This window comes from Drosophila melanogaster, chromosome 2R (assembly GCF_000001215.4).
Source record: "Drosophila melanogaster chromosome 2R".
Taxonomy (NCBI): Eukaryota; Metazoa; Arthropoda; class Insecta; order Diptera; family Drosophilidae; genus Drosophila; species Drosophila melanogaster.
This window is the reverse complement of record NT_033778.4, coordinates 19,588,246-19,612,678: the sequence shown is the minus strand read 5'-3', so window position 1 is coordinate 19,612,678 and position 24,433 is coordinate 19,588,246. Positions and strand designations below refer to the sequence as shown.

At 41.0% G+C, this 24,433-nt stretch overlaps 2 protein-coding genes and 2 long non-coding RNA genes across 17 annotated transcripts in view; 2 read left to right on the top strand and 2 right to left on the bottom strand.

Moving 5' to 3' along the window:
* sm (smooth) overlaps positions 1-24,433 on the top strand; it is a 113,645-nt gene that overhangs the window by 18,830 nt on the left and 70,382 nt on the right. For 11 of the 14 annotated variants that reach the window (NM_001259497.2, NM_001274164.1, NM_001259498.2 and 8 more), the window contains exon 3: positions 11,660-11,797. The exons of 1 other annotated variant lie outside the window; for it this stretch is intronic. In NM_001259497.2, coding sequence (NP_001246426.1) covers positions 11,660-11,797 — 138 coding nt within the window. The remainder of the gene's footprint in view (positions 1-11,659; positions 11,798-24,433) is intronic. 2 more of the 14 variants (NM_001259505.2, NM_001259500.2) reach the window with 1 other exon arrangement.
* On the top strand, positions 7,384-7,984 carry lncRNA:CR44474 (long non-coding RNA:CR44474). Its single transcript, NR_124624.1, has one exon. It is a non-coding gene; the product is annotated as a long non-coding RNA:CR44474 (long non-coding RNA).
* Positions 8,784-9,384, bottom strand: lncRNA:CR44473 (long non-coding RNA:CR44473). The gene has a single exon (NR_124623.1). It is a non-coding gene; the product is annotated as a long non-coding RNA:CR44473 (long non-coding RNA).
* TTLL6A (Tubulin tyrosine ligase-like 6A) lies at positions 15,813-18,889 on the bottom strand. Its single transcript, NM_137589.4, has 5 exons — positions 18,111-18,889; positions 17,882-18,035; positions 16,931-17,824; positions 16,111-16,875; positions 15,813-16,049 (listed from the first exon to the last, which is right to left on the bottom strand). The coding sequence occupies exons 1-5, from the start codon at positions 18,785-18,787 to the stop codon at positions 15,936-15,938; spliced, it is 2,604 nt and encodes an 867-aa protein (NP_611433.3). The 5' UTR covers positions 18,788-18,889; the 3' UTR covers positions 15,813-15,935.

Genomic DNA, 24,433 nt, shown 5'->3' with positions numbered 1-24,433 from the left:
GGCGTGGCCGGCCTCCTGGCGAGTGGAGTTCACGCCGCTTTGTTTGCCTTGTCGTCGTCGCAGGTGGTGTTCACAATGATTATGACCGTGGTGTTTGCTTGGAAAAAGTTTGGTAAATGAAATTTTTATCGCACTGCAATTGCTGGAAGCTCTATTTGGCCATAAATTCGGCTGAGAACTACATGAAGTTATTTTGGGGATTATTCGGGAAGTGTGCGCAAAGTGTGGGGCTTACCACTTCAAGTGGGAAGCTAAAGAAAACACAGTAATTCGTCTAAAATCCGCTTGAAGTGCAAATGAATGGGTGTATTAGTCAGTTAAGGAGATTGGGTAACTTGGGATTTGTCTAGTATAATTTAAAATTGGAATAATTATAAATTGAATGCCCAATCGAATGGAAATGATTGAGTTATTTTCAGTTCCCAATTAGCTGCGGACCATATAAATGCGAATTTTGGGAAGAGCTTATTAACTGCTCATTAAGTAAATGATAAATGCTCGTGTTAAATCGGCCAGACACTTATTTCGCCAAACGGCAGCGAATATAGATTTTTGGCATTTGGCCTAGAACTGATATTATACGGCTCCCCGTCATGCACGCTGTAAAATAGATCAAAAGGCGAAATCGTTGCAAAAACTAAATCTTTGCACTGGAAAAATATATAAATAATTGAAGAATATTGTTATTATATATATGGCCAAGGTCCAATATCTATACAAATATGTATGTAGGTCGGCACGTGCCCGTGTTTTATGTAAGTTTCACTTTTTTGTTGAAGAAAATACGTTTTTCACCCACTCGAGGTGGATTCGATTACGCATCAAGATGATTAGTTTTGCTTTGTCGGCGCTTCCCGGCCGGCCAATTGTCAAGTAGAAAAATAGCGCAAATATTTTAGTCATTGACGTAGCAATGGTCCAAATGAAACCGGCAAAACAAAAAAATGAAAGCGAGAAAAATGAACCGAAAATGCCGTTGAAATCTGTCGAATGCCGCAGACACTCTTGCAGGAATCGAAACACCTCGCCGCACAATGAGGAAAATTTCAATTGTGCACGCCCAGCGTTGAGGAATGTCTACCCAATTTCACAGCACCACCGCAACACCGCACCACTCGCACCGCCAAAACCACCCGCACCACCATAGCCACTCGATGATGCTCTTTTGTCCATCTACATCATTCCACATGACAGTCGGAGATTGGGTGAAAATCTCAGAGATTTGTTGACATTTCTGCTTACATTTAATTCAATTGCCCGGTTGTGTGTGGTGTCCCAAAAATAAATATAAATTAATCTTATGCTCATGCATGTACGATTTACTGTGTGTTTCTACGCAATTGAAATTAGTTTTACTAAATTTAATTTAATTAAAAGCCGAGCCCCAAAAAGGTTGGCAGCATTCTCAGCCCATTTCCTGAATTGTACGACATACATACTATGTGCTCTTTGGCAATCAATTTCTGCCGCAATCGAAATTTATTTTCCTGCCACGTACCCCCAGCCCGTTACTAAGTGAAGTGATTTATACACAGACACCGATTTTTATCGCATTTAAAAGGCTGGGCCTTCAATGAATTTAAGCCCAATTGCATTTGCATAATTATGAGGCTGTCAATTAGGAGCCTATATAAAGTCCTCTTACATATTTATTACACATTTTAATTGCTTTGCACATCTGCGTTTTGCCGCTGTGCCTCATAAATCTTTGATGTGTGACACTTAATTTTGAAGACATCTCAATTGTATAGCTGCTCTGTCTAAAATCATTTCATTTAAATTGTTTTGGTAATAAGTTTGGGACAAATCAAAAACTAATTGCTTTGTGATTGAATCATTTGATTCTGCTTTTGAGCTGTCAATCAATCGACTAATGAAAAGTCAATAAACTGCATATTTTGGCATAACATTATGCACTCACACTGAGGGAAAAACTGCAAGCACGTGTAGAATGTGATTCAATTACTTGTTGTTTGTTTTATGTGCGGTTTTTGTTTTCCACGTGGTTTCAAACAGAGCCACATTTTTGCTGCTCCCTCACATTTAATAATATATGCTGCAAGTGCAAAAAAAAAACTTGCCAATTCGATGGTTAAAGAAAAAATGTTATTTATGCGCAGGTTTTTTCCAGACCTCTTTGCTGCGGGTACCCATACTTTTTATATTTCGCCACCATTTTCATTTTATTACTGAAACGATTTCATTAAAAACGTAATAAAGTTATTAATGCCCATACGAATCGAAAGTTCCGTCTGTGCGTCATCAATATTAATATCTCGCTCTAAATGGTTTTAAATGAATTGTTAATCAAAATATCTCAGTGATTAACTAGTGCATCGGTTGACAAGGACCGTTTAATTTTTAATTAATTTTCCATACTTATAAATATGCCATATGTATGCAACGGGTCAATAGTAAATATTAAAATGTACTAATTGCATTATGTTCTCTTTTTTACTCTCTTTGTAGGTAAGTTTACTGATAGCTCCTACCACTGCGAAAATAATTTATGGTATGTGACTTTAAAACAAATTACTCGATTGACTTGCTGTGCTTTAATGCGCTTTGATTGCCTTCCCAATCAATGGTTATCATAGATTAGAAAGTGCAATAGAGAATTTAGTGTTGAATGTATCGTTTGCAGTTACTACTGCACTGAAAGTTAATAACAGACGGAAACAATCGCTGCCGTTGATAATCAAATCACAGTTGGCCAACTGAACATAATGGGCTATATCGTTGGCCCCGTTTTATTGTATATGGGATATATATCGCGTTATTGATAGCAATGCTCGAACAGCCATGGCGAACTCGTCGAGTGGCTCTGCTCCATATAAGCCAGATAAAAAGATACAATACTTCAATTTCATTTATTTATGTAGCGCACTTTGCATTGTTGGAATAACAGCGCATCAGAATGAGCGACAGTTCGTTCACACCAAACACGCATTGGGAGACAACAAAAAATTCCACTTTCCTCGCTGCCTCGCGCTTTTTTTTATCGTGAAATATTTAAATGGCTCCCTGGCACATTTCGCTACTGATAGCACATTTCAACAGCAAGCCGGCTAAAAAAAACAGAGCAAACACCTAAGAAAACAATGGGAATGGGAGTGGGACTGGCAAACAGAACGGATCACCTACCTCTTGACGCTACAGGAAAAACATCTCAAAAATACACAAAAATAAGCTAAGCGAGTGCAAGGTGACAGAGAAAGTCGATTAAATTCATTTTACATTTGACTGCATTTAAATGAACACTTTTTACTGCAAAGATCAGATACTGGAGAGTGTTGAGGCGTAAAGTATTTTAAAGTAGTTTTCTTCCAATTGAATTGTTTGAAATTCTCGGTAAGTGAACAGTTTACGCTTTTCAGAATAGAAAGGATGCAAATCAGTTATTAGATAAGGACAAAAACTTTATACAATGGCTCAAATTACGCAAAACTTTAAACACTGAACATGTATCTTTAGTTGGGGAATTTAGAAATAAATCTATCTTATTCATACAACATGTGTATGGTGCAGTGGGAAAAACGTAGCGCACAGGCGAAACTGAAAACGGCGAAGAAAGCCAACAACAATAAAGTGAAATGTGTTTAAATATTGATAAAAACAATAAGAATAACAGCGACACAAGCTGGAAAAACGTTGTTGCACACAAAGAAAACGGAGTGAAAACAACAACAATTCGGCTGGCCACATGTGTTAATTTGCGCTCACAGGTGAAAATGGGTGGGTCTGGGTGGTTGCCTTTCAGTGGGTGTTGCGGATGGGGCGCTGTGTTTTGTCAGCCAGGCAGACAGAGAGACAGACAGACTGACGGACGGACGGACGGATAGAGAGATAGACCAGGGGGCAAACTTTGGCAAGCTGCTGACAAATATTTAATGCCTGTCGAGTTGGGCACACGGTGTTCGGTTTGCTTAGATCCGCTCGATTCAGTTTCAGTGGGTCAGGTGCAAAGTGGTGCAGTGGGTGGATAGTGTGATTCAGCGGGGCACCGTGTTGTGTATGCACAAACAGCACCCGTTTCGCTTTTATTTCCCTATTTGATGATTAACACATTTGCAGTCGCCGTTGTCGTTCGCATTAGCTAGTGTTTATAAAGAAATTAGCTACTTTAAAGTTGCGAGCTTAGAGGTGTGATTATCTTTCTGCAGGATGGTAAATAATCTTCCACTTCAAATTAAACAATATTTTTTGATAAAATTAGAAATCAGCTTGAAAGAAATTTAATTTGTTTTGTGAAAGTTTCTCTATGTGCAACTCTAAACATTTGTTGACAGGAAAGATACCTTTACTTTCAGCTTTCAGTTTTATTTTCGGTCGAAAGGAAATGGGTAATGAGGTGGCTCCTTGGACGAACGATGCGACTCGTTAATTTAGTGGCCGCCAACGAAGATAAAGATTCCGCGGCCAAAGTAAACATTTGAATAGAGCCAGCAAATTGCGCCATCTCCCTTTTTTGGGCATCCCCCAACACCCGCACACTCCCACACTAACCCCCACCCACATTCACTTTGGGATTAGGGGGCGTGGCCGGCCTCCTGGCGAGTGGAGTTCACGCCGCTTTGTTTGCCTTGTCGTCGTCGCAGGTGGTGTTCACAATGATTATGACCGTGGTGTTTGCTTGGAAAAAGTTTGGTAAATGAAATTTTTATCGCACTGCAATTGCTGGAAGCTCTATTTGGCCATAAATTCGGCTGAGAACTACATGAAGTTATTTTGGGGATTATTCGGGAAGTGTGCGCAAAGTGTGGGGCTTACCACTTCAAGTGGGAAGCTAAAGAAAACACAGTAATTCGTCTAAAATCCGCTTGAAGTGCAAATGAATGGGTGTATTAGTCAGTTAAGGAGATTGGGTAACTTGGGATTTGTCTAGTATAATTTAAAATTGGAATAATTATAAATTGAATGCCCAATCGAATGGAAATGATTGAGTTATTTTCAGTTCCCAATTAGCTGCGGACCATATAAATGCGAATTTTGGGAAGAGCTTATTAACTGCTCATTAAGTAAATGATAAATGCTCGTGTTAAATCGGCCAGACACTTATTTCGCCAAACGGCAGCGAATATAGATTTTTGGCATTTGGCCTAGAACTGATATTATACGGCTCCCCGTCATGCACGCTGTAAAATAGATCAAAAGGCGAAATCGTTGCAAAAACTAAATCTTTGCACTGGAAAAATATATAAATAATTGAAGAATATTGTTATTATATATATGGCCAAGGTCCAATATCTATACAAATATGTATGTAGGTCGGCACGTGCCCGTGTTTTATGTAAGTTTCACTTTTTTGTTGAAGAAAATACGTTTTTCACCCACTCGAGGTGGATTCGATTACGCATCAAGATGATTAGTTTTGCTTTGTCGGCGCTTCCCGGCCGGCCAATTGTCAAGTAGAAAAATAGCGCAAATATTTTAGTCATTGACGTAGCAATGGTCCAAATGAAACCGGCAAAACAAAAAAATGAAAGCGAGAAAAATGAACCGAAAATGCCGTTGAAATCTGTCGAATGCCGCAGACACTCTTGCAGGAATCGAAACACCTCGCCGCACAATGAGGAAAATTTCAATTGTGCACGCCCAGCGTTGAGGAATGTCTACCCAATTTCACAGCACCACCGCAACACCGCACCACTCGCACCGCCAAAACCACCCGCACCACCATAGCCACTCGATGATGCTCTTTTGTCCATCTACATCATTCCACATGACAGTCGGAGATTGGGTGAAAATCTCAGAGATTTGTTGACATTTCTGCTTACATTTAATTCAATTGCCCGGTTGTGTGTGGTGTCCCAAAAATAAATATAAATTAATCTTATGCTCATGCATGTACGATTTACTGTGTGTTTCTACGCAATTGAAATTAGTTTTACTAAATTTAATTTAATTAAAAGCCGAGCCCCAAAAAGGTTGGCAGCATTCTCAGCCCATTTCCTGAATTGTACGACATACATACTATGTGCTCTTTGGCAATCAATTTCTGCCGCAATCGAAATTTATTTTCCTGCCACGTACCCCCAGCCCGTTACCTTGCATGTATTTTTATGCGCATTTAAAAGCATTTTCCATAAATAAAAAATTATGAAAAAAAAGAAGAGCAACCGACAAATGTATAGACGAAACGAAACCCCAAACAGACGAATTAGTGAAGATTTTCACATGAAAAGCGGCGCGTAAATTGCGCGCAGACCGCTAGAAGACGAAGAAGAGGCAGCAGCAGTCGAAAGGGGGAAATGAAAATGAAAATTGTTTTATGTTTGAAGCGCCCGAAAGATTTTTCCACATAAATTACATGCACACGGCCGAAGAGGCAGCAGTAGCAGACTGTTGTCATAAGTGATCAACGCGGTCAGACCTCAGGCCCAAGTCAGTCAGCCCATCCACCCAGCCAACCAGCCACCCATCCATCCATCCATCTATACATCTGTCCCTCAGTCCCTCTGTCCATATGAGTATCTCTAGTTTGTTGCTATATCCACTGGCACGTCAAGTGAACTGACATTAAAATGACGAAAACGCAAATCAACAGCAAACAACAAACAGCGGCAGCAAGAACTTTCCGCCTTCGGCAGAGTTTGTTGAAAAGATGGATGGGTTTATGGCTCATTTTGTTGTATTTCCTTCGTTCCTTCAGTTTTCGTCTTTTTTTTTGCAGTTTGGGTGTCTGGCCCGTCAATAGTTTGTCTTCGGGAAAATGGCCGAGATGTTTGAAGAGGTTAGGGCTTTTCCATGTCGTAATTAAGTCAATTTTCTGTTGGCTAAACATTGAATAGAAAAATAAATGGGAAAATTAGATAAGAAATCGATTAGATGAAAATTGTTTGAAAGTACTTTCCTATTTATAAAGAGGCTTATTTCGCAACCATATACTCGTAAGCGGATAATTGGTTGCTTTCAATTTTTAAAATTTGTTGTATATGAAGTTACCACCAGAAAAGTGAATTTTTTTACCAGGTTTTTGGATCTGGATTAATGTACATAGTTCATAAATTATTGTCTTAATAGGCCACACGTTCCCACATTGGCCTTAATCTCTTCATGTGGCCTAGTGCTCGCACTGTTTCTAATTGAAAATCATTAGAAAGCAAAGTACATGCAATTTACTTTTCTCATATTGTTCGTTGTACACGTCAGCTAAAAAAAAGTGGCAGGGGGAAAGGAAAACTACAAGCACAACAGCACGGAAAACTCAAACGCCGAACTAATGACAATTTTCAATGCTCCACGTGCTCCTCACCCACCCCCAACCACAATGCCCCACTCCCCAACTACCACACGCTGTGACTAATGAGCGTTGCTAACTGAGATAAGAGATCTGGCCAAATGGCCAAATGCCTGAATACACAGAGAATTGAGAACCGAACTGAGCTGAAATGAACTGAACTGAACTGAACGGAATAGAGCAATTGGCATTTGTTACCAAGAGATTTTCGAAACAAATCAGATACAGATACGAAACATAGAAATCTGTTTACCGAGTACTTATGTCATTCATGAGAATGTATATCTGACGTTTGCGGCCGCAGAATTTCGAGGTGCTGCTGCTTCTGCTGCCGATGGATGATGATGATGATGATGACGATGACGCCCATGAGCAATGCCAATAGCATGCGATACACGGTATATATTATATAGTTTAAAAGGTTTGTCTTTGCCAAAATGATTGATTGCCGCCCAAGTAGTGGAGGTCGTTGAGAAATGTATCTCGCAGATACAAATGCAGTACAGTGACCAGACTGTTTATAATTTACACGTTGTTTCATTTTCGTTACGTTCGGCATTTTCTGTAAATCCATTTCACTTGAGCTGCGCTGCGTACAATTTCCTTCTCTCGATCATTTTTGATGTTGGACCACTTGACTTGGACTTTTGATGTTTTTACTTTTGGCCTGGTCTAAAACAAAAACCGAGGATCTCTGGCACTCGCTCTTGTCGCTCACTGATCTGCAGCATTTAATTTCATTGTGGTTGTTGTGGCTGCTGTTTTAATTAAATTTCGCAACGCAAACGTTAAAGAAAACATTTTGTAAATTGCATTTTATGTGCAATTTTCGTTCGACATTTGCAGCGGGTCTTCGTCGCGGCGTTCGCAACCAAAAAAAAAAAAAAAAATAGAAAGAAAACTATAAGAGGTGGGTCTTCAGGGGGTTGGAAAAGCGCCGGGAGTGCGCCCGTCTGCTGGCAGAATACAGTGCATCTAATTGCGAGTAACAAATGCCGCCTCATGTTGCTGTCGCCAGACATTTTCCTTCGCTTTTCCTTTTTCCTCTCCCTTTATTTTGGCACCAAGGCAGGGACGGCGATGCACAGACGATGAAGCTGCCTCAGTCTCCCAGAAATGAAGGACACCAGCATATGGATGCCGGCTGTAGAGATGAGATGGACAGTTTTGGGGCTGTTTGGGGAGGAAGTTGATTAGCTACCTGGGACATTGGACAGCAGCAAATGAGCTGAGCAAATGCTGCAAATGGATCATCTTGTCCAATTTTGAATGGGAGGGAATCATGAGGATTTTGTTGTAGAAATCTGTTTTTATGTGTTTTTAATACAACCCAATAGTTGCTCAGAGATAACAATTATAAAATAAAGAAAATGCTGTGGTTTCGGTTAATGAATTTCGTTACGGTTTCGCTATTAATTTAAATCAGTTGCGGTTACACTTATGTTAATAGTTTGCCTTCCTGCTTAGATAATATTTTATCGTAAACTAAAAAAGAGTCGGAGTATACTAGTTAGCTAAATAAATTAAAAGCTATCCCAGCAGGATTAATGGTCTCCTCTTAGTCTCCGTTTTATTTCCGATTTATCAATTTGTAGCTCTTGTTTTGCACAAATAAAGCTTTGCTAATTTCAATTTGAGCAATCCTTGTGAGGACAGTGGCAAACGCCTAGTGCATACTCGTACTTCAATTGTTTGTCTCCCGGATTGTCATTCTCCTTTTGATGGTATGTCTGCCTGAATCGGGCTATATTTCTATCTATTTTTACTACCTCGATTCTTTATCTGAGATTCTGCAGTTCATTGCGATTGCGACTCAACCCAGCGGCAATTTCTTCATCTTCATCTTCATGACGGCGACACATCGTTTTCCTTTTCCCCTCTCTGATTTAAGTTTTTTTTTTTTGCATTTTGGGTTTTCTTTTTCGTGGATTTCTTGGCAAACGCATTTATATTGTGCACTTGTATCTGTATCTATGTATCTGGTTGGATATCTGTTGGCTGTTGGATGGGTGAGGCTGCACTTTATAGCGACAGCGACCGCTTGATCGACTGAGTGCAAATTTCTCGAAGCAAAATTTATTTGTGATTTGCAATTCGCAATTTGCATGGACCGGCCGACGTAGTGAAATTTTGTGGGTAATTCATCTTCATTTCGTTGCGGTTCGAGCTGAAATGCGTTGCGGTATGCAGCCACGACACTGCCTCGCCTGCCTCGGCTATTTTCAATTCGTCCGCTGCTGCGCTAAAAATGTTTCAAATGTTTTTAACCGAAAATAAACAGAATTTAAGAAATAACACAAAAAAAAATCATCAGTCGAGAGACCCATGCAAATTGTGCAGAGTTTCTGAAGTTGGCTTTATGCAATTAAAAACAATTTCCCATAAACAGACCATCGGGCCATCATCTATCTATTTGTCTAACTATCTATCGATCTGTCTATCTATTTATCTATCTATCTATCTATCTATCTATCTACCTATCTTGCTATCTATCTTTCTATATTGCTAGCCATCCAGGCATCCGTCAATCAATCATTTTAGTATCGGTTTTTGTTGTTCCTATGAAATTTAATCAACAGTTTCAACTTCTGTTGTTCCCAGTCTGGCGGCGATAGAAACTAAAAAAAATTCGAAGAATATTGTGAGAGCTATGGAGAGAGAGGGGTGGAAGGTAAAGAAAAATGTTGATGGTGTATTATTATTAAAGGGAAATTTGACAGAAAACAAATGTTTCCTCCTGTGCTGGCATGCTGCTCAGCTCTTTGTTTTCTTTACTTTTCCTCGGATTTTCTCACAAATCGCTTTGTATGCGTCAAAGTTGTTGAAATTTGAATTAACCCTTACCCGAGGCAAGGACGTTGAGGCAGGAAGCTGTCTGTTGGTATTTGGTATTGGATTACACACTCCGCATAATGAAGCCGCCAATGATCAATTGATGCTGCTGGAAATCATTAATATTTCTATGAATTTATGTATTTATTTAAATGGTGAAAAGAAACCCAGTGTTCTTTTGTAAGCGCATGAATTCATTATTCTACTCAATTGCAAATATATACCTTAGGTCAGCAGTTATCTTTGAGTTCAGCATTTGACTTAATGCCTACATATTTGTGTTTAAAATACGTATACACAACTTGCATAAGCATCTCAAAATACGTCACAAAGGCGAACCATTAACCTAATTGCAAAAGTCAGGCAATGGAAACAAAAGCCTCAGGTAGCAACAGGCGGCACAGCAGTATAAATAAAAATAGGGTTAAGTGCGAGAATCCACTCCTTTAATTTCCCGCAAAATGCATTGGCGAAACGTTTAAAGTACGCCAAGCAAGCGAGCAAATGAAATAATTGCAGACACTGAATCGGAACTACGGTAAAAGTTAATTAACTTTAATAGTAATTAGTAACTGCTGGCTGGCCAACAACGACACACTGGCATGTTCAACTTTTCTGGGCGAGCAGGAGGAAAGACAAGAAAATGCGAAAATGTTGCAGAAGTTGGGATAACGTCAAGGTGTTGCTGCCAAGATTGTAGATGGGAAACCCATGTAATGATTTGAAATTAAGCAAGTTTTACCAGCAACTAAGTACCGAGTTAATTAGTGCGGGCATCAACGGCATTTTTTGGTGTCAAGACCAAGTGGCCCACAACACCTGTCCGTCCGGTTGGCGAAAATATTCGAAATATTTAAATTCACGGCAGTTGTCTTCGTCGCTGATTGACAGTCGAACGTGACATGAACATGGTTCACCTAAATTCCGTAATTTATTTAGAAGCAAGTCAGCAAACCGAAAACAAAACGGATATTATGTTAGCAATGATTGCAAATCCTGTCGCTGTTGCCTTTTCCTCAATTTTGAACACTGAGCATTCAACATATCCCCATGACAGCGTCAATTAACGCGAAAATGCAAACTTTTCGTTGACTTCCATTTTTGCACTCAGCCAAATGAAAATGTGTTTTTGCATTGGCTTAAATTATGCCATTAGTGCAGAATATAAATTCGTTTCGGTTTTAGGTGCGCGATCGGTCGATTGTTTTGGAGATAATGGGTTTAATAGATTCTTTAATTGACTAAAGGTATTTCAATTCAAGAAAGAGTTAAGAGAGGGGTGCTGTAATTGTGCCTACAATTGTTTTCATATTGTCAGCACCTGGTTGGTATTTCGCATTATTGAGCAAAGTTTATTGCTTTACTAGTTAATAAATCATTTGAAATATAACGGTCTTTGGTTATTTCTCGTTACAATTTGCATTTGGGCTAACATCTCAAGAGCTAGATATTAAACTAAAACACCAACCAGTTCAGACCACAAAATAAGGCCAGGCTTATTTACTACTATATTGATAAATCTTTTGTTATACTCTTCGTCACCACAAAGCCCGATACTTACTTACTTATGTGTACATATTTTTACAGTCCACACCACAACAGAACCAGCAGCAAGCACTTATGAACAAGTCAAATGACGACCTACGGAGAAAGCGTCCCGAGACTACACGGCCAAATCACATTCTTCTCTTCACCATCATAAATCCCTTCTATCCCATCACAGTTGTAAGTACACACAGCAATATATATATATATCTGTATTTTACTATTTCTCCCCCTGCAGCCTCTACTCCCAAAACATACATTATATTATATGACGATATTATCCTAACATATCCTCAAGCTATTTAGTATGGCGAAGGGAGATCTTGTCTGCTTCACATATATATTTCATTTATTTTTATTTATCTATTTTTTTTTTTTTTGGCAAGAAATCGCAGCAAATAAAATGAAATCCATTGCAATTTGTTGTGTAGCAGTTGGAAAACTTGTCACACACTCGAGTGGAGTTTTCAGGCATGTGTGGTGGGGATAGAAAAGCAGTTATTTGCCACACTGTCGCCTCTGGCCCTGAATGTTATTGTAGCCTAGGCTCCACACGAGTGTTGATTGCATCTGGCTTTGTGGCATGTCTGGTGTGTTCGGTCTTATCGCCATATTTGATACATTTTAGCTACAAAATGGCCAGAAAGTGAGTGTCCTTAAACGGGGCAACAACAAGTGGAAGGAGCAGATGGGTCGGGATTTGGATGAGTCTTTAGACCAAGTGCATTGTTAGACGAACAACAACCTGCAACGTCAACAGCAACAATTATAAGAGGAGAGAAAAACAACACAATGCCCGGACAAAAAGCTAAAAAAAAATCATAAAGTACTTAAGTGTGCGAAACATGCTCACATCCACAAAGCAAACGCATGGAAAGACACAAAAACTAGGACTCGAGATTTCTTTACTCTCGTAGGGCTTGGTATTCGAGCTTAGAAAGTTTCTTCTGAAAGTAGTTTTTTGGTGTCAAAATTTTGTATGCAGTCTGTTCATAGCATATTTAACTTATTATAATATATTTTGATAAAGGAAATGTTGTGAAAATCGTAGTTTATTGATTACATAAGTATATGTCAACATAACTGAGCTCCAAAAGTGATTTTCATTAGAAATCCCCTTTTAGTAAGTGAAAATGAGTTGCAGAATGTGGATCAAGAGGGTTTTTGCTTAGACCCGTTTTCCATTCCCGTGGTGTCCTATATCCTGGCTATATAGGGTAGCCACTACTACATCCAAACAATATCTAGACACGCACACTGCACTGGCACAGTTTATTGTCTTTTTAGCAACGGCAACAACATTTGGCGGCTCAGCAGTACAACAAAAGCCAAAGAAAACAAAAATGCGGAAATGCTCCACTCCTTTCGTCCTGCAAAGTGGGAAAGCCGTGTGCGAATGTGAGTGTGTGCCCAGGCAATTGTATTTTCCAACACTTGAGCCAAGTGCGAGTGTAGTGGAACATAAAATCCTGTGAAGTGGAAAACATGCAGCATAAAAACTGCAAAACTGAAAATTATTTTGGGCCAGCAGAGTTGCATGATGTTACGCGCGCGTGTGTGTGTGTGTGTGCGTGTGGATAAAGCCAGAAAGCCCAGACATGTTAATTCGCATCCGACAAAATGGCTGCCTCTGTTGCCTGGTGCAGCAGGATTTTCCGACCGTCCGACCGTCTGTGCGTCCAACTGAATGACTTTTCGCAGGTCCCATTGTCGTAAAGTCCGACTGACTGGATTTATATTCACATTCGCATTCAGCACTGCGCAGCTTTTTTCCAACGGAAATAAATCTTTCCGTTGACTTAAGTCATCGCCATTGAGAGGAGAGTGTTTGTTCGGGAATTAAGCAATTCTCTTTACAATTCTCCGTCTTTCTCCCGCGTTATGCGACACAAATTAAAAGCTTCTGGCTGTTCGTATAGTATCTTTTACATGCAGTCGCTTATTGAGCCGCATTCCGGTATTAATGAAGCTGCAAATCGGATTAAAAGCATCTCCTGTGTCATAAGAAGTATGATTTAAGCATATCAGTAAACAGAATGGCTTTCAGGCGGCTCAGATCACGTGATAAATTGGTATTGCGGCATAGTTGGTATTGACATAAAGGATGTAAAATACTATAAGGCAATAATAGTAAAATAGTACAGTTTGTGTACTTAAATCATTTTTGAAGCAATCTTTTACTGCAGATCATAAAGCACTTTTCTAGACAATTTAAAAATGCATTTATATATGCGCCTCTGCTGCATGCACTTTTCCCCCGCCCATCGTAACACTCAAAAGAAGGATGGCGAAAAAGAAAACTGTTTCCGGCAACTTTTTGGGAAAACTTGGACTGGGCACGTTCGTCGGCGAGGAACGCTCCATCACACGCTCCAACTAGCTTTGGCTTAACTAATCGCAAACTAAACGACCTCTAATAGCATCCGGAACTTCTGTCAACAATGCAGACTCCCACTGCCACTCCCATATTTTCCTCCGTCCGTCCTCCTTCATTTCCACACATGCCGAAACGAAACGAGAAGTAAAGTGAGCTACGAGTCAAAAGTTTTCCAGAGCTATGCCGCCTGGCTCGTTTCCGCAGCAAAGATAGAAGTTCGGGAAGGGTATGCCGCTTACTCGCATGGAACAAAAAGCTTTCGGGATAAGATTAAAAACTTTTTAATAAGAAGACACTAAAAGCATCAAAGGAAATTTGCTTCTGCACAAACACACACACACATACAAAAACCATATTTGTGTGTGCAGGCAAAGTGGCCAACAAGAATTGCAGAGTTGGGGCAAAAACCAGATGATAGATGGATGATAAAGTTGTGCAGCACCAAACACTTGGCAACAAAAGGCGGCTAGATGTTAAAGTTGAAGAGTTGCTGAGAAAGAAAAAAAAATGGTCGGAAAAAACTGAAAACTGCAATAAAAGTTGCAACGGCGACGGGTATTAGCTGACACCATCGCAGGGCCAACAATGTTCAATAATGTATTAGCATGGAGGGCAGAAGGCGTTGCAGCCACAATGCAAATGCAACCGACCCCAGGAGAGCAGGAGCAGCAGGCATATGTAAAACCCTCTTTTGAAGCGGCTTATCAGAACGCTGTTCGACTTTGTTGGCAAGGAAAAAAATAGGAAAAAATCATGGAAAAAAATAAGGCAAAATGCAGCAGCAGTCACCCATAAGCTAAAGCCCAGGAATGTGTAACGGCAGCTGCAGCTTTTGCAATATGTGACACATGCAGGAGGAGCAGGAGGAGCCGGCGGAGCACCAGCATCCAGCAGACCATAATGCATAGCCTGGCAAAAGCCAACGGGTTAGGTGGGCGGAACGGGTGTTCCATTGCACCGAAGGACATGCGGTGACGGCAAAAGCCGAAGCTGTAGCCCAACTTAAAGCCAAAGCCATAGACCTAAACCAAACCAAACCCAACACAACCTAACCAAACCAGAGCCAATCCGAGCCCTGGAAAGCCAAGCCCTGCGCGTCCTTACGAGGCTCACCAGGAGGAGGGCACGGCGAGATGGATAAGGATGAAAAAAGGGGAAAAGTCGAGGAAAAGTCAGGGAAAGCGGGAAACGGAAGGGGGACTCATGGCAACTGAGGTTTTCAATAATGCACGTTATACGGCTCCCATGCCGCGTATTGTATTGCATTTTGTTTATGCATGCGCCCATCAAAGATGGCAAAGATGCTTGCTTCCAAATGGAACTACAGTGAAAAAGAGAAGAAAGTGCACTGAGGGAAAAACACGTCATGTCATACCTACATTCCTACCCGTCATGTCATTTCTGAATACGAGAACATTTCAGAACATCATATATATTCAGGAGATTTTTAGTAATCACACATTTTTTAAATAATGAAAACGTTCATGATTTTAGTACACCCTTGTAAAAGTGTTTTACAATTAATTTTTCTTAGTGTCTTAAGGAATATAGATAGGGCTCTGCGGTATTTTTTCTGCGCTGCCGTAGAAGTTTGACAAATCGATGAGGTGGTCCCTTGTACTTCCCAACCATTTCCATATTCAGCACCCACTGCCATTTTTTATGTGCTTCTTTTATGTTCGCCGCTGCTCGCGACAGAAAATCTCTCATAAAGTTGTTTTTATGAAAATATGCAAAACAATAGATTATGATGTGTGAGGCCTATTGAACTTTGATTGCTTCCCCCCGCTCTCTAAAAATCGAAAAATCAGTTTCTTTGAGTGAGATGTCATTTTTAATTTCAACAACTACAAAGTGGCAATATAAAACATAGCTTCCGAAGACAATTCACTGAGCGAAAACACACACAGTATGCCCAAAAATCCAGAGTATAACATTGATCTATCGAGAACTCGCTTCCTTGCAATCATTATTAAGTATTTGATAAAGTAGATCCGGGAAGCATTTGATATCGTTCTTCGTTAGGTGACCGTTTTCGTACATTTTTGAGAATATCTTTAGGTGATCGGTTCAAAATTATTATTCACTTCAAACTTTTTCATTTTTTTTTACTTACCAATTCCCTGAGCCTTGTTTCATTTAACTGATTGGCTCTTTCCTTTCGCCAGCTAAGAAGTTGGTCAGTTTCCGCTTCGTTGATGGTTCTGGCTGTCCAATTTGCAAATGCTCGAGCCTTGCTGCCAGGTGTTAGCTCCACCTTAGACTTTGTCATCTGGCAGTGGTTGCCTTCCTGGAGGGTTTCCTTTTTCAGCTCGGGTTTTCCCTTTGGTTTCATCTTTTTTTTCAAGCTGGTCTTGCTTTTCGCGGTGATCTTGCTCAGTAAGTTTGGCGATTCACTTTGACCCGTTTTCCTGCCACCTTCGAGGCGTTGTTTTTGGGCGTGTTGCTCCAGGAATTTGGCATCACGCTGGGCTTCCATTTCGATCATCCGCTGTTGACGAGCCCGCAGGCTAAGATTTCGTTGCTGTTTGCGACGATAAGCTTTGGTGATGCTGCTGCCGCGTTTGGGTGAAAATTGGCTGCGCTTTTCCCTGCGCACACTCTGCCAAATGCCCAAACGCTCCTTGGCGCAAGTGGGCGCCAGGAGTTGCTCTTTTTGGCGCTGAATTTCGCGCGCTATCAAGGCTCGATGCTTTTTCGCATAAGCCTCGGCCTCCTCTCGGCGTCGTCGTGACTGCAGGATGACAGGATTTACCTGTTCACCTTGCACCAGATCACCTGGCCAACGCACGTGCTTGCCCATGCGATTCTGTGCCTGCGTATGGATCTGCTGTTGCTGAATCAGATCCTGCTGGCGCTCCCGTTGGTGCTTTTGTATTGCCTAAACATTGATAAACATTGATAGTTGGATATATATTTATGAAGAATCGTTTTACCTGGAGATTCAGCTGCTCACGTCTTCTACTTGCAACTGTATCTGCGAACATGGGTTGCTTATTCTGCTCGTAGAACTTGCAATAGTAGTTGACCTTTGAGGAATCTCGTGGCGGCATTATACGCCTATAGTTGCCAAGGTGGCTCTCCTCCCAGGCAATCTGTTGGGTTAACGCTCCAATGGAGCAGGCTTGCCGCACATCGTGGCCACCAACTTCTCGGATTGGTGACGAATAGCCCGGCATTTGGGCAGCAGCCTTCTTATTGTATATATTCCTTAGTAATCTAGCCCTGTGCTCTGTTCGATCATCACGTATAATCTGTTCTTTATCTACCAAGGCGGTGCTGAGCATGTTGAGAGTATCTCGAATTAATGGCCGCTTCACTTCCATGTCCACCGACTCATCTGCACTCAAACTAGGCGTGTGATTGACTTCCAGTATATAGGGCTTCAGTTTCCAGTCCACCAGGATATCGAATCCGAGCAACTGAAAGCTGGCCTGTATCTTATCGTGCTTTGGAAAGCATACATTGTAATTATGCTTTAGTGTGGGCCAAGCACTAATCAGCGTCTTTATAATCGCATCATCCACACTCGCCCAGAACTCGCCCACATCGTAGTTGTGATCCACTAGCCACTTATTGAAGGCACTTAGCTTGCGTTTGGAACCCGCTTCCGGTCCATTGCCCACCATGTATTGTGAGTTCCGGCGATTCAGGCAATAGTTGGTCAGGTGCATGAACACATTGTGGCTATTACCCGTTGTTGGTGGCACATATTTCTGGGTGGCAAAGCGTGCCAGACCCTCATTGTACACAAAAATGCGTAGTGGATCCACCGAGGTGACAAGTGTGTAGACGCGCAGATCAAACTTGTAGCCATCTATAAGTAGGGGCTACAAATGGGAAAATTGTTGATCATATAGATCGTTAGTATCATTCTCCAGACTTACCCGTTCTATGTAAGTTTGGCAGATGAGCTTCTCCCGTTTGCCCACAGTGCGAAGATCGGTGGTTATCCAGATGCCACGTCCTTGGCCCGCCGAATAAGGCTTTAGGATAAAAGTGCGCTTGTGTTTGTTCGCATAAATGGCTACATCGTAGGCACTGACAGAAAATAATGGTTATTATATTATATTTTTAGCTGAATTTATGACAAATTTCAAAAATAAGAAAACTCACTCGGTTGGCATTAGCCAGGTTTTGGGGAATATGCGATAGTCGCCGGGAAACATTTTGAGCATGCGATTCAAATTTCTTGACAGCAGATCCTTGCGGCATATCTCCACCATGCCTGGAAAATGGTTAATCTGCTGAAAGCGTTTCATATTACGCAGCAGGTCATGATGGGGCGTGGAGTCCGACCATTGGATGTTCCACAATCTATGCTCGGGCACATGCTGAAATCCCATGTTCCTGGTAACCTTGGCCACCAGCTGGAATCGCGTGTGCTCCACGCAGACACTGAGTCTGAGGCCGCGAATACTGGGCACTATGTCGGTGCCATTCACGTGAAATTGCATCGGTGGCTCTTTAATAACGTCATAGCAAATAGAGTCCAATTGGGAGGCGGTCAGCAATGGCTTATCCCTCTGCTGTTGCGTGTTATCCTGCGTAACGACCATGATGTGGTCCTCGTTAACGCCGCCACCGCGTCGTCGCCAAGTTGGCTGGTTATTTTCCCGTCCCGATCGCCGTTTGCCACGTGACTTATTCGACAGGACATAAACACTTTCCCGATTGTAGATTTCTTGCTTTTGACCGTTTTTATCCGGGGGCAGAGATTTATGGGCATTAAAGAATCGCGTGTACGGATTAGGCTCGCAGTAAGTGGGCCTGGGCGATTTCTTGGAAGGCATCTGGTGATGATGGTGGTGATAGCGCCGCTTCCACTGGTGTTCTGGACTTTTCGCAGTGCTTTGCTCTTCAATTTGTCATCAAAAAATCCAAATATGATAGGGTACATTGAATTTTGACAGAATAATGTTTGTACGACGTGTTGAACTAGGGTGGGAGGTTGAAAAACATTTCATAAAATGCCCATCTCATCTTGCAACCTTAGAACGCCCACCAGCCCACCGCAAGGCAAGGTCAAGTGCTCGGCGGTTGACACTCGAGATGTGAGCCACTCAATTACCAAAGTCAGTGCCGCGAGTGAAACTTGTGCCATGTGGTTGGCCAAAACACCTTGCGACAACCGAATCGAATCAGTGCGCACACCTGGCTGGCCCACCTACCATCTCCCATTTCCCTCGCTTTTCGTATTAATTTCCATGTGAGGAGCTTTGGGGTGGGGCTCATTAACCGCAGTTTTATCAGGCTTTAGGCTCATGTGGTTATTAGTTCAGGCAGTCAATGTCACGAGGAAAAGTACATGAGAAAAAAGATGGAAAGCCATCAGCAATAGCAGTTACATAGCGACAGATGTAAATGTCAGCTCGTCATTCGCTTGGTTAACTTCAGGGGCACAAGAGCAAGAGGGCGTGATTGTGTGGATGGGTCACCTCAACCTGGTAACCTCAACCTATGCACCGTAATCTCTCGTACAGTGAACACAACCATTTATTTTTTTAATGACTAAATTTGACTAAACTAAAACAACAGAATTTCAAACTATTAGAGCTGGAAAATCACATTTTTAAAATAGGATTAGAATGTTTATTTATAAGTTCTCTGGATAAACTAAATCTGCAGTCTACATAATTGCCTTAGTTGAATGTTTGCTTAAATCCCATTGTGTGAAAAACCATTATAGGTTTCAGTTAACAATTGCTGCTCAACCCCAAAGTTTAATCGGAGTATTTTTGTTTAGTTTTTTTCCTTTGTTTTCGAATTAAGTGACACAAACAATTGTGGATGCCTGTGCCTCATTTTGCACATGCGTTGTTTTGGGTTTCGGCAGCGACCCGTGTAATTTGTCAAGTTTATTTGGTTGAGCAACGCCAGCTCCTATCTATCTGCCAGCTTTTCCTCTAATTGGCTGTCCAAGTTGTTTGGCTGGTGCTTTATTTGTTTTTGTTGCACTGCTAATTATGCGCCCGCTTTGTCGCTCGAGATGGTAAACAAAAAAAAAAAAAAAAAAAACAAGCGGGAAAAGCGCGTTGGAAACTTTTCTGCATTTCAAATATTAATGATAGTGCACGTACCACCAACAACGGGCGAGGAATGATAACAAGGGGTGCACTTTTTGTTGACAGAACAGGAGCGTTGATAAGCGCGAGAGAAATGAGCGGAAAATGGCGATTAATGTTGTTTTCATTTACGGAATAGCGGAAAGCGAAAGAGTTGGTACAAAAAATAACGTTCATTTTTTTTTTATAAAAAAATAAGTGTGCCTATTATTTTTGACTTTCCCCGTTAACCTGCCTGCAAAGGTATTTACTGTGAATTATTACACATCAATAAATCTCACTTGTGTATGTTTTTTTTTCACATTTCATGCACAAAATGCAATAAATTATTGCTCCTGATTGAATATTTCACACTTTTATATTTGACAGAGGATATAACAATACAAAAATTTTATTTATTTTTTCGCTGTTCAATTATTAATTGGCATCCTTTCACTCGTTGTCCGCTGTTTTTTTAATCAGCTGCAGGAAGGACGCGAACGAAAAGCCACGCGAAATGAGTGTAAAATCAGTGGACGACAAACTATATTAAAAATTTAAAGGTGCTCTCACACACACATTTCATTTGCAGAGCTGCAAGCGCGGCAAGAATCACAAAAAAAAAGTTGGCATAAAAACAGCAGCCCGAGAGCATGATAATAAAAAATTAAACAAAAGGAAAATAAGGAAACCAAGCCAGGGGAAATGTACGGAGTTGGGAGAAGTGAAAATGGTTCATAAACTCGCCAGGCAGATGATGATGAAACCCGAAAGCCGGGGTATAAATTACAATGTGTGAGAATGTTCATACGGGGGCGGGTACACATATGTATGTGTGTGTGCGCGCATACTACTTTTAACAAATCCCTTTATTTTTATGGAGCCACACACAGTTGCACTTCGCCTAAGCGCGCATTAAAAATTAATCTTTTAATTACTGCCTGGTTGGTTGGCGGGCTCATCCTCATCTCCTCTGCAACAATGAGTTGCGGACTATTAATTTGAAGTTTTGCGGATATATTTTATTTTCGCATTTGCATTTACAGCCTTGATTCCTCGAAGCTTTAACAATAACAAAATCGTCATCTTTTGATGGCTCAGAATGTTTTACTAATGTGAGTCACGCCTTAATTCTTCTTGGCACTTTTCATTGTTTAAATCTCTGGCAGCTGAGGAAGAAGTTCAAGAGCTCTAAAACTCAAGCATATTTTCCAGCTTAGCAACTTTTCCTATTGCCAAACTGTGAATTTTAATTGCTTTAATTGACCCCAGGAAAGAAATGCCACAACTTGCCACATAAACGCAATGGCTAGAGAAGCGACACTTAAATTCAATTTACACTTTGTGGCATTAACATTTTTGGGGATTTTAATGCCAAAACTTTTGCAGGGACTAAAATTGGTGTTAGAAGCTTTTGCAGTGCCAAAGTTTTAAATGTGGAAATGAACGTTTATTGCGAGAACTAAATCCGTTTTAATAGTATCAAAAAAAAAATTCGGGGAACTAAGCAACTAAGCCATGATTTAGTAATTAAAATTTAAGAGTCAAAAAAGTGCCTCAAATCACATTTATCATTTTAGTCTGTGCGCATTTGGGAATCCCTAGGATTAGATAGAGCAAACGTGATTAACATCGCAGAGAGTGATACAAATATTCCGTTGTCATTCGAAATTCCACGTTTGATTTATTTATTCAGGTCATACAGAATGTCTATGCATACTATGCTTTATTTTTGTTAGCTCCGAATCCCCGTAATTATGCATGAATCGTGAAATCAACTGCATTGGGGGCGTTGCCTGGGTTTTCGGCTAGTACCGAATGTGGAACTATGGAACTGAGTGCTGGAAACGCATGAATGAATGCTCCCAACAATGTATGCGCATAAATTTGAGCACTTCACCCGGCAAGACGCAATGAAAATGTTGAAATGTTAAAATGCTCGCACGTACTGCAAAAAAAAAGTTATTTGTAATGCAAAACAAAACAAAATCAACGGCACAGCAAATAACAAAAAGGAACGCGGCCAGTGAAACAACAAACTAAATACAAACAAAAAACGAAAAACGCAATGCGAGCAGCGGCAATAAGAACAACTGTGAAAATAGTTGAGAAGTGGTAAGACTTTTTGGTTTGGTTGCCTTGCTTTTAGTTCAGCTACAGTTACTGCATAGAGTGCATAAACAACAAACGCATTTGTAATGAAAATAAAATTTAACGGCACAAACACCAAGGACATGCCCAAGTGGAAGACGCTGCAAAGTATGCAACAGTTTTTGTGTTTCTGTTTCGCTTCCTAAGCCTAGTGCACTTACGCCACTTGGCCAAAAGAGCGAAAACTGTGCAATCTGTGGGCAGAAAAAGACATTTGCCATCGTATCCAATATTTCTTGGAGGCTTCTCACTGGAAAATAAAAAATTTAAACACTCAAATTGGTTTCTGGCATAAAAAGAAAAAGAAAGGTTCTAGGTATCTGGTATCTTTAGTTATTTAAAAAGAATCCTGGTAGATTTAAAAAAATAATTATAATATAAAAAATCTGCAAAGATCTGTCCACCTGGTTAAAGCCTTTTTTCGTCCCAGTGTGAGGATGTGTGGCTGATGTATGACATGCCAGCAACAAATTGCTGCAAAAAGGAAAATGGCGACCAAGAAATGTGACACCTCCTGGCCACTTGTCAATGTCATAATTTGCCATAATGTAGGGGCAGGAGGAGGAAAAGGGGTAGGACTAGTGGCAGGCAGATGAGAAATGGAGATGAACTAGCGAGCGGGACAGGCATCAAAAGTTGTGTGGATGATGATGTCGATGGGGCGATGTCGAGGCTGATGCCTTTTGGCCCGAGGCCGTGGTCGAAAGGGTCCTTCTGCTGCTGGCCTGGCGTGGCATGGCGTGGCTTGGCATGGCTTGGATACTCGCAGGGACTAAATAGTGAGATGTTCGGTTGGGCGGGTGTGTGTTTTCCAACTCCTGTCATGTCCTTGGCTCCCCGACGAGCACTGTCAACATTAACACAGCCCAGAGGCATAAAAGGCATATCCAATTGCAAAAAGACGCATGTCGATAACAAAGGCTCGGCAAACATTCAACTAACATTAGTGCCACGCCCCTCGTCCTGCCAGCAAACACACACTTGCACACGAACACATGGAGCACATACATGGAGCATAGACATAGACATGTGTGGATCCTGGTTGTCGTATCCTGGTGCTCTCGTATGCTGTCTATTTTACTTGGTCATTAAATTTGGATTTTGTGCTGTGCACATCGCCATCGCTTGACTCTGTGCTGTTAAATATATCTACCCAAACACACAGAGGCATCCTACATGTACGTCTCTTTAGTGGCCTTTTGTGCTGCCCCCTAACCTCCCACCTCCCAACCTCTCGCCTTGGCCCACGATTTGGCTTTAACTTGCCGCCATTGTTGGCCAGGCTCTTTGCATACAGACATATGGATATACATACATAACATGGGCAAAAAGTAAGGAAGGAAGGAAGGAAGGCTGGGCAGAAAGGTGGAAAATCCCCCATCTCTCGCTTTGCTTAACATTGGTTTTACCGCTCCCTCGATGTTTTGTTTTGCTTTCGGTTTTCAGTCCATTGTGGTTGATGATTTTTCCAACATTGCCTAGCAATTGCAACAAGCAAAAAATGGTTTTAAGGGCTTAATGCTCTGCATCTGACAGTGGGCTGGGTTTCCAAACAGCTGAAAACGGCTCGTTTAGACTAAGCTGCATTGCCAAAAGCATATCCAATGACCGGATTTGCGGCAATTGAAGTTTTGAGCCTAACTCTTCGCAAAATTCATTTTTCTTTTGTGTAGAGATCTTCACAAATATTCAAATTTAGAAGACTTCCATTATACTAATTCTCTTATTTCGTCTTTATCTTTTCAGGTAAGTTTTTAATACCATTCTAAATCTTCGGCTTGTGAGTAGTAGACTTAAGAGTGGATATCAAATTAAAATTGTCGAATTTGGTTACAATAGCATTCGATTTCAGAGCGAATTAACTTCTCAATATGCCCACATAGATAAATTAAACCATCAAAGTCAGTTTAAGATATCAAAATCTAAACATTCTCATTATTCTCATCCTGCCGCTCAACCAAAAAGTGAAAATGCTATTGCTGGCCCAATAAATGTTTGGAAAATTCAACAAAGACCCAGCAATCACAAAAGTTTTTGGGAATGGCCTCTCCAAAGTTGCACCGTAATTCCCACGATAATAATCATAATAAAAATCAAGCAAGCGATAAAGCATAAAACCAAATTACATACAACTCGGGCCTTTTCAGAAGCTTAAGGACTTCGGAAGCAAACACTTGAGGTTCTACCTCATTTTCTACGCTACTTCCGCTTTCAGTTGTGTGGCATAACATGAAAATAAAAAGT

Coding starts and splice junctions, on each gene's coding strand:
- TTLL6A (NM_137589.4), bottom strand. CDS start 18,787: ATGCCTTCCAAGAAATCGCCCAGGCCCACTTACTGCGAGCCTAATCCG. Junction 16,876..16,930: donor GTGAGCAGCTGAATCTCCAG/GTAAAACGATTC, acceptor ATCAATGTTTAG/GCAATACAAAAGCACCAACG. Junction 16,050..16,110: donor AAACAAGGCTCAGGGAATTG/GTAAGTAAAAAA, acceptor GATCACCTAAAG/ATATTCTCAAAAATGTACGA.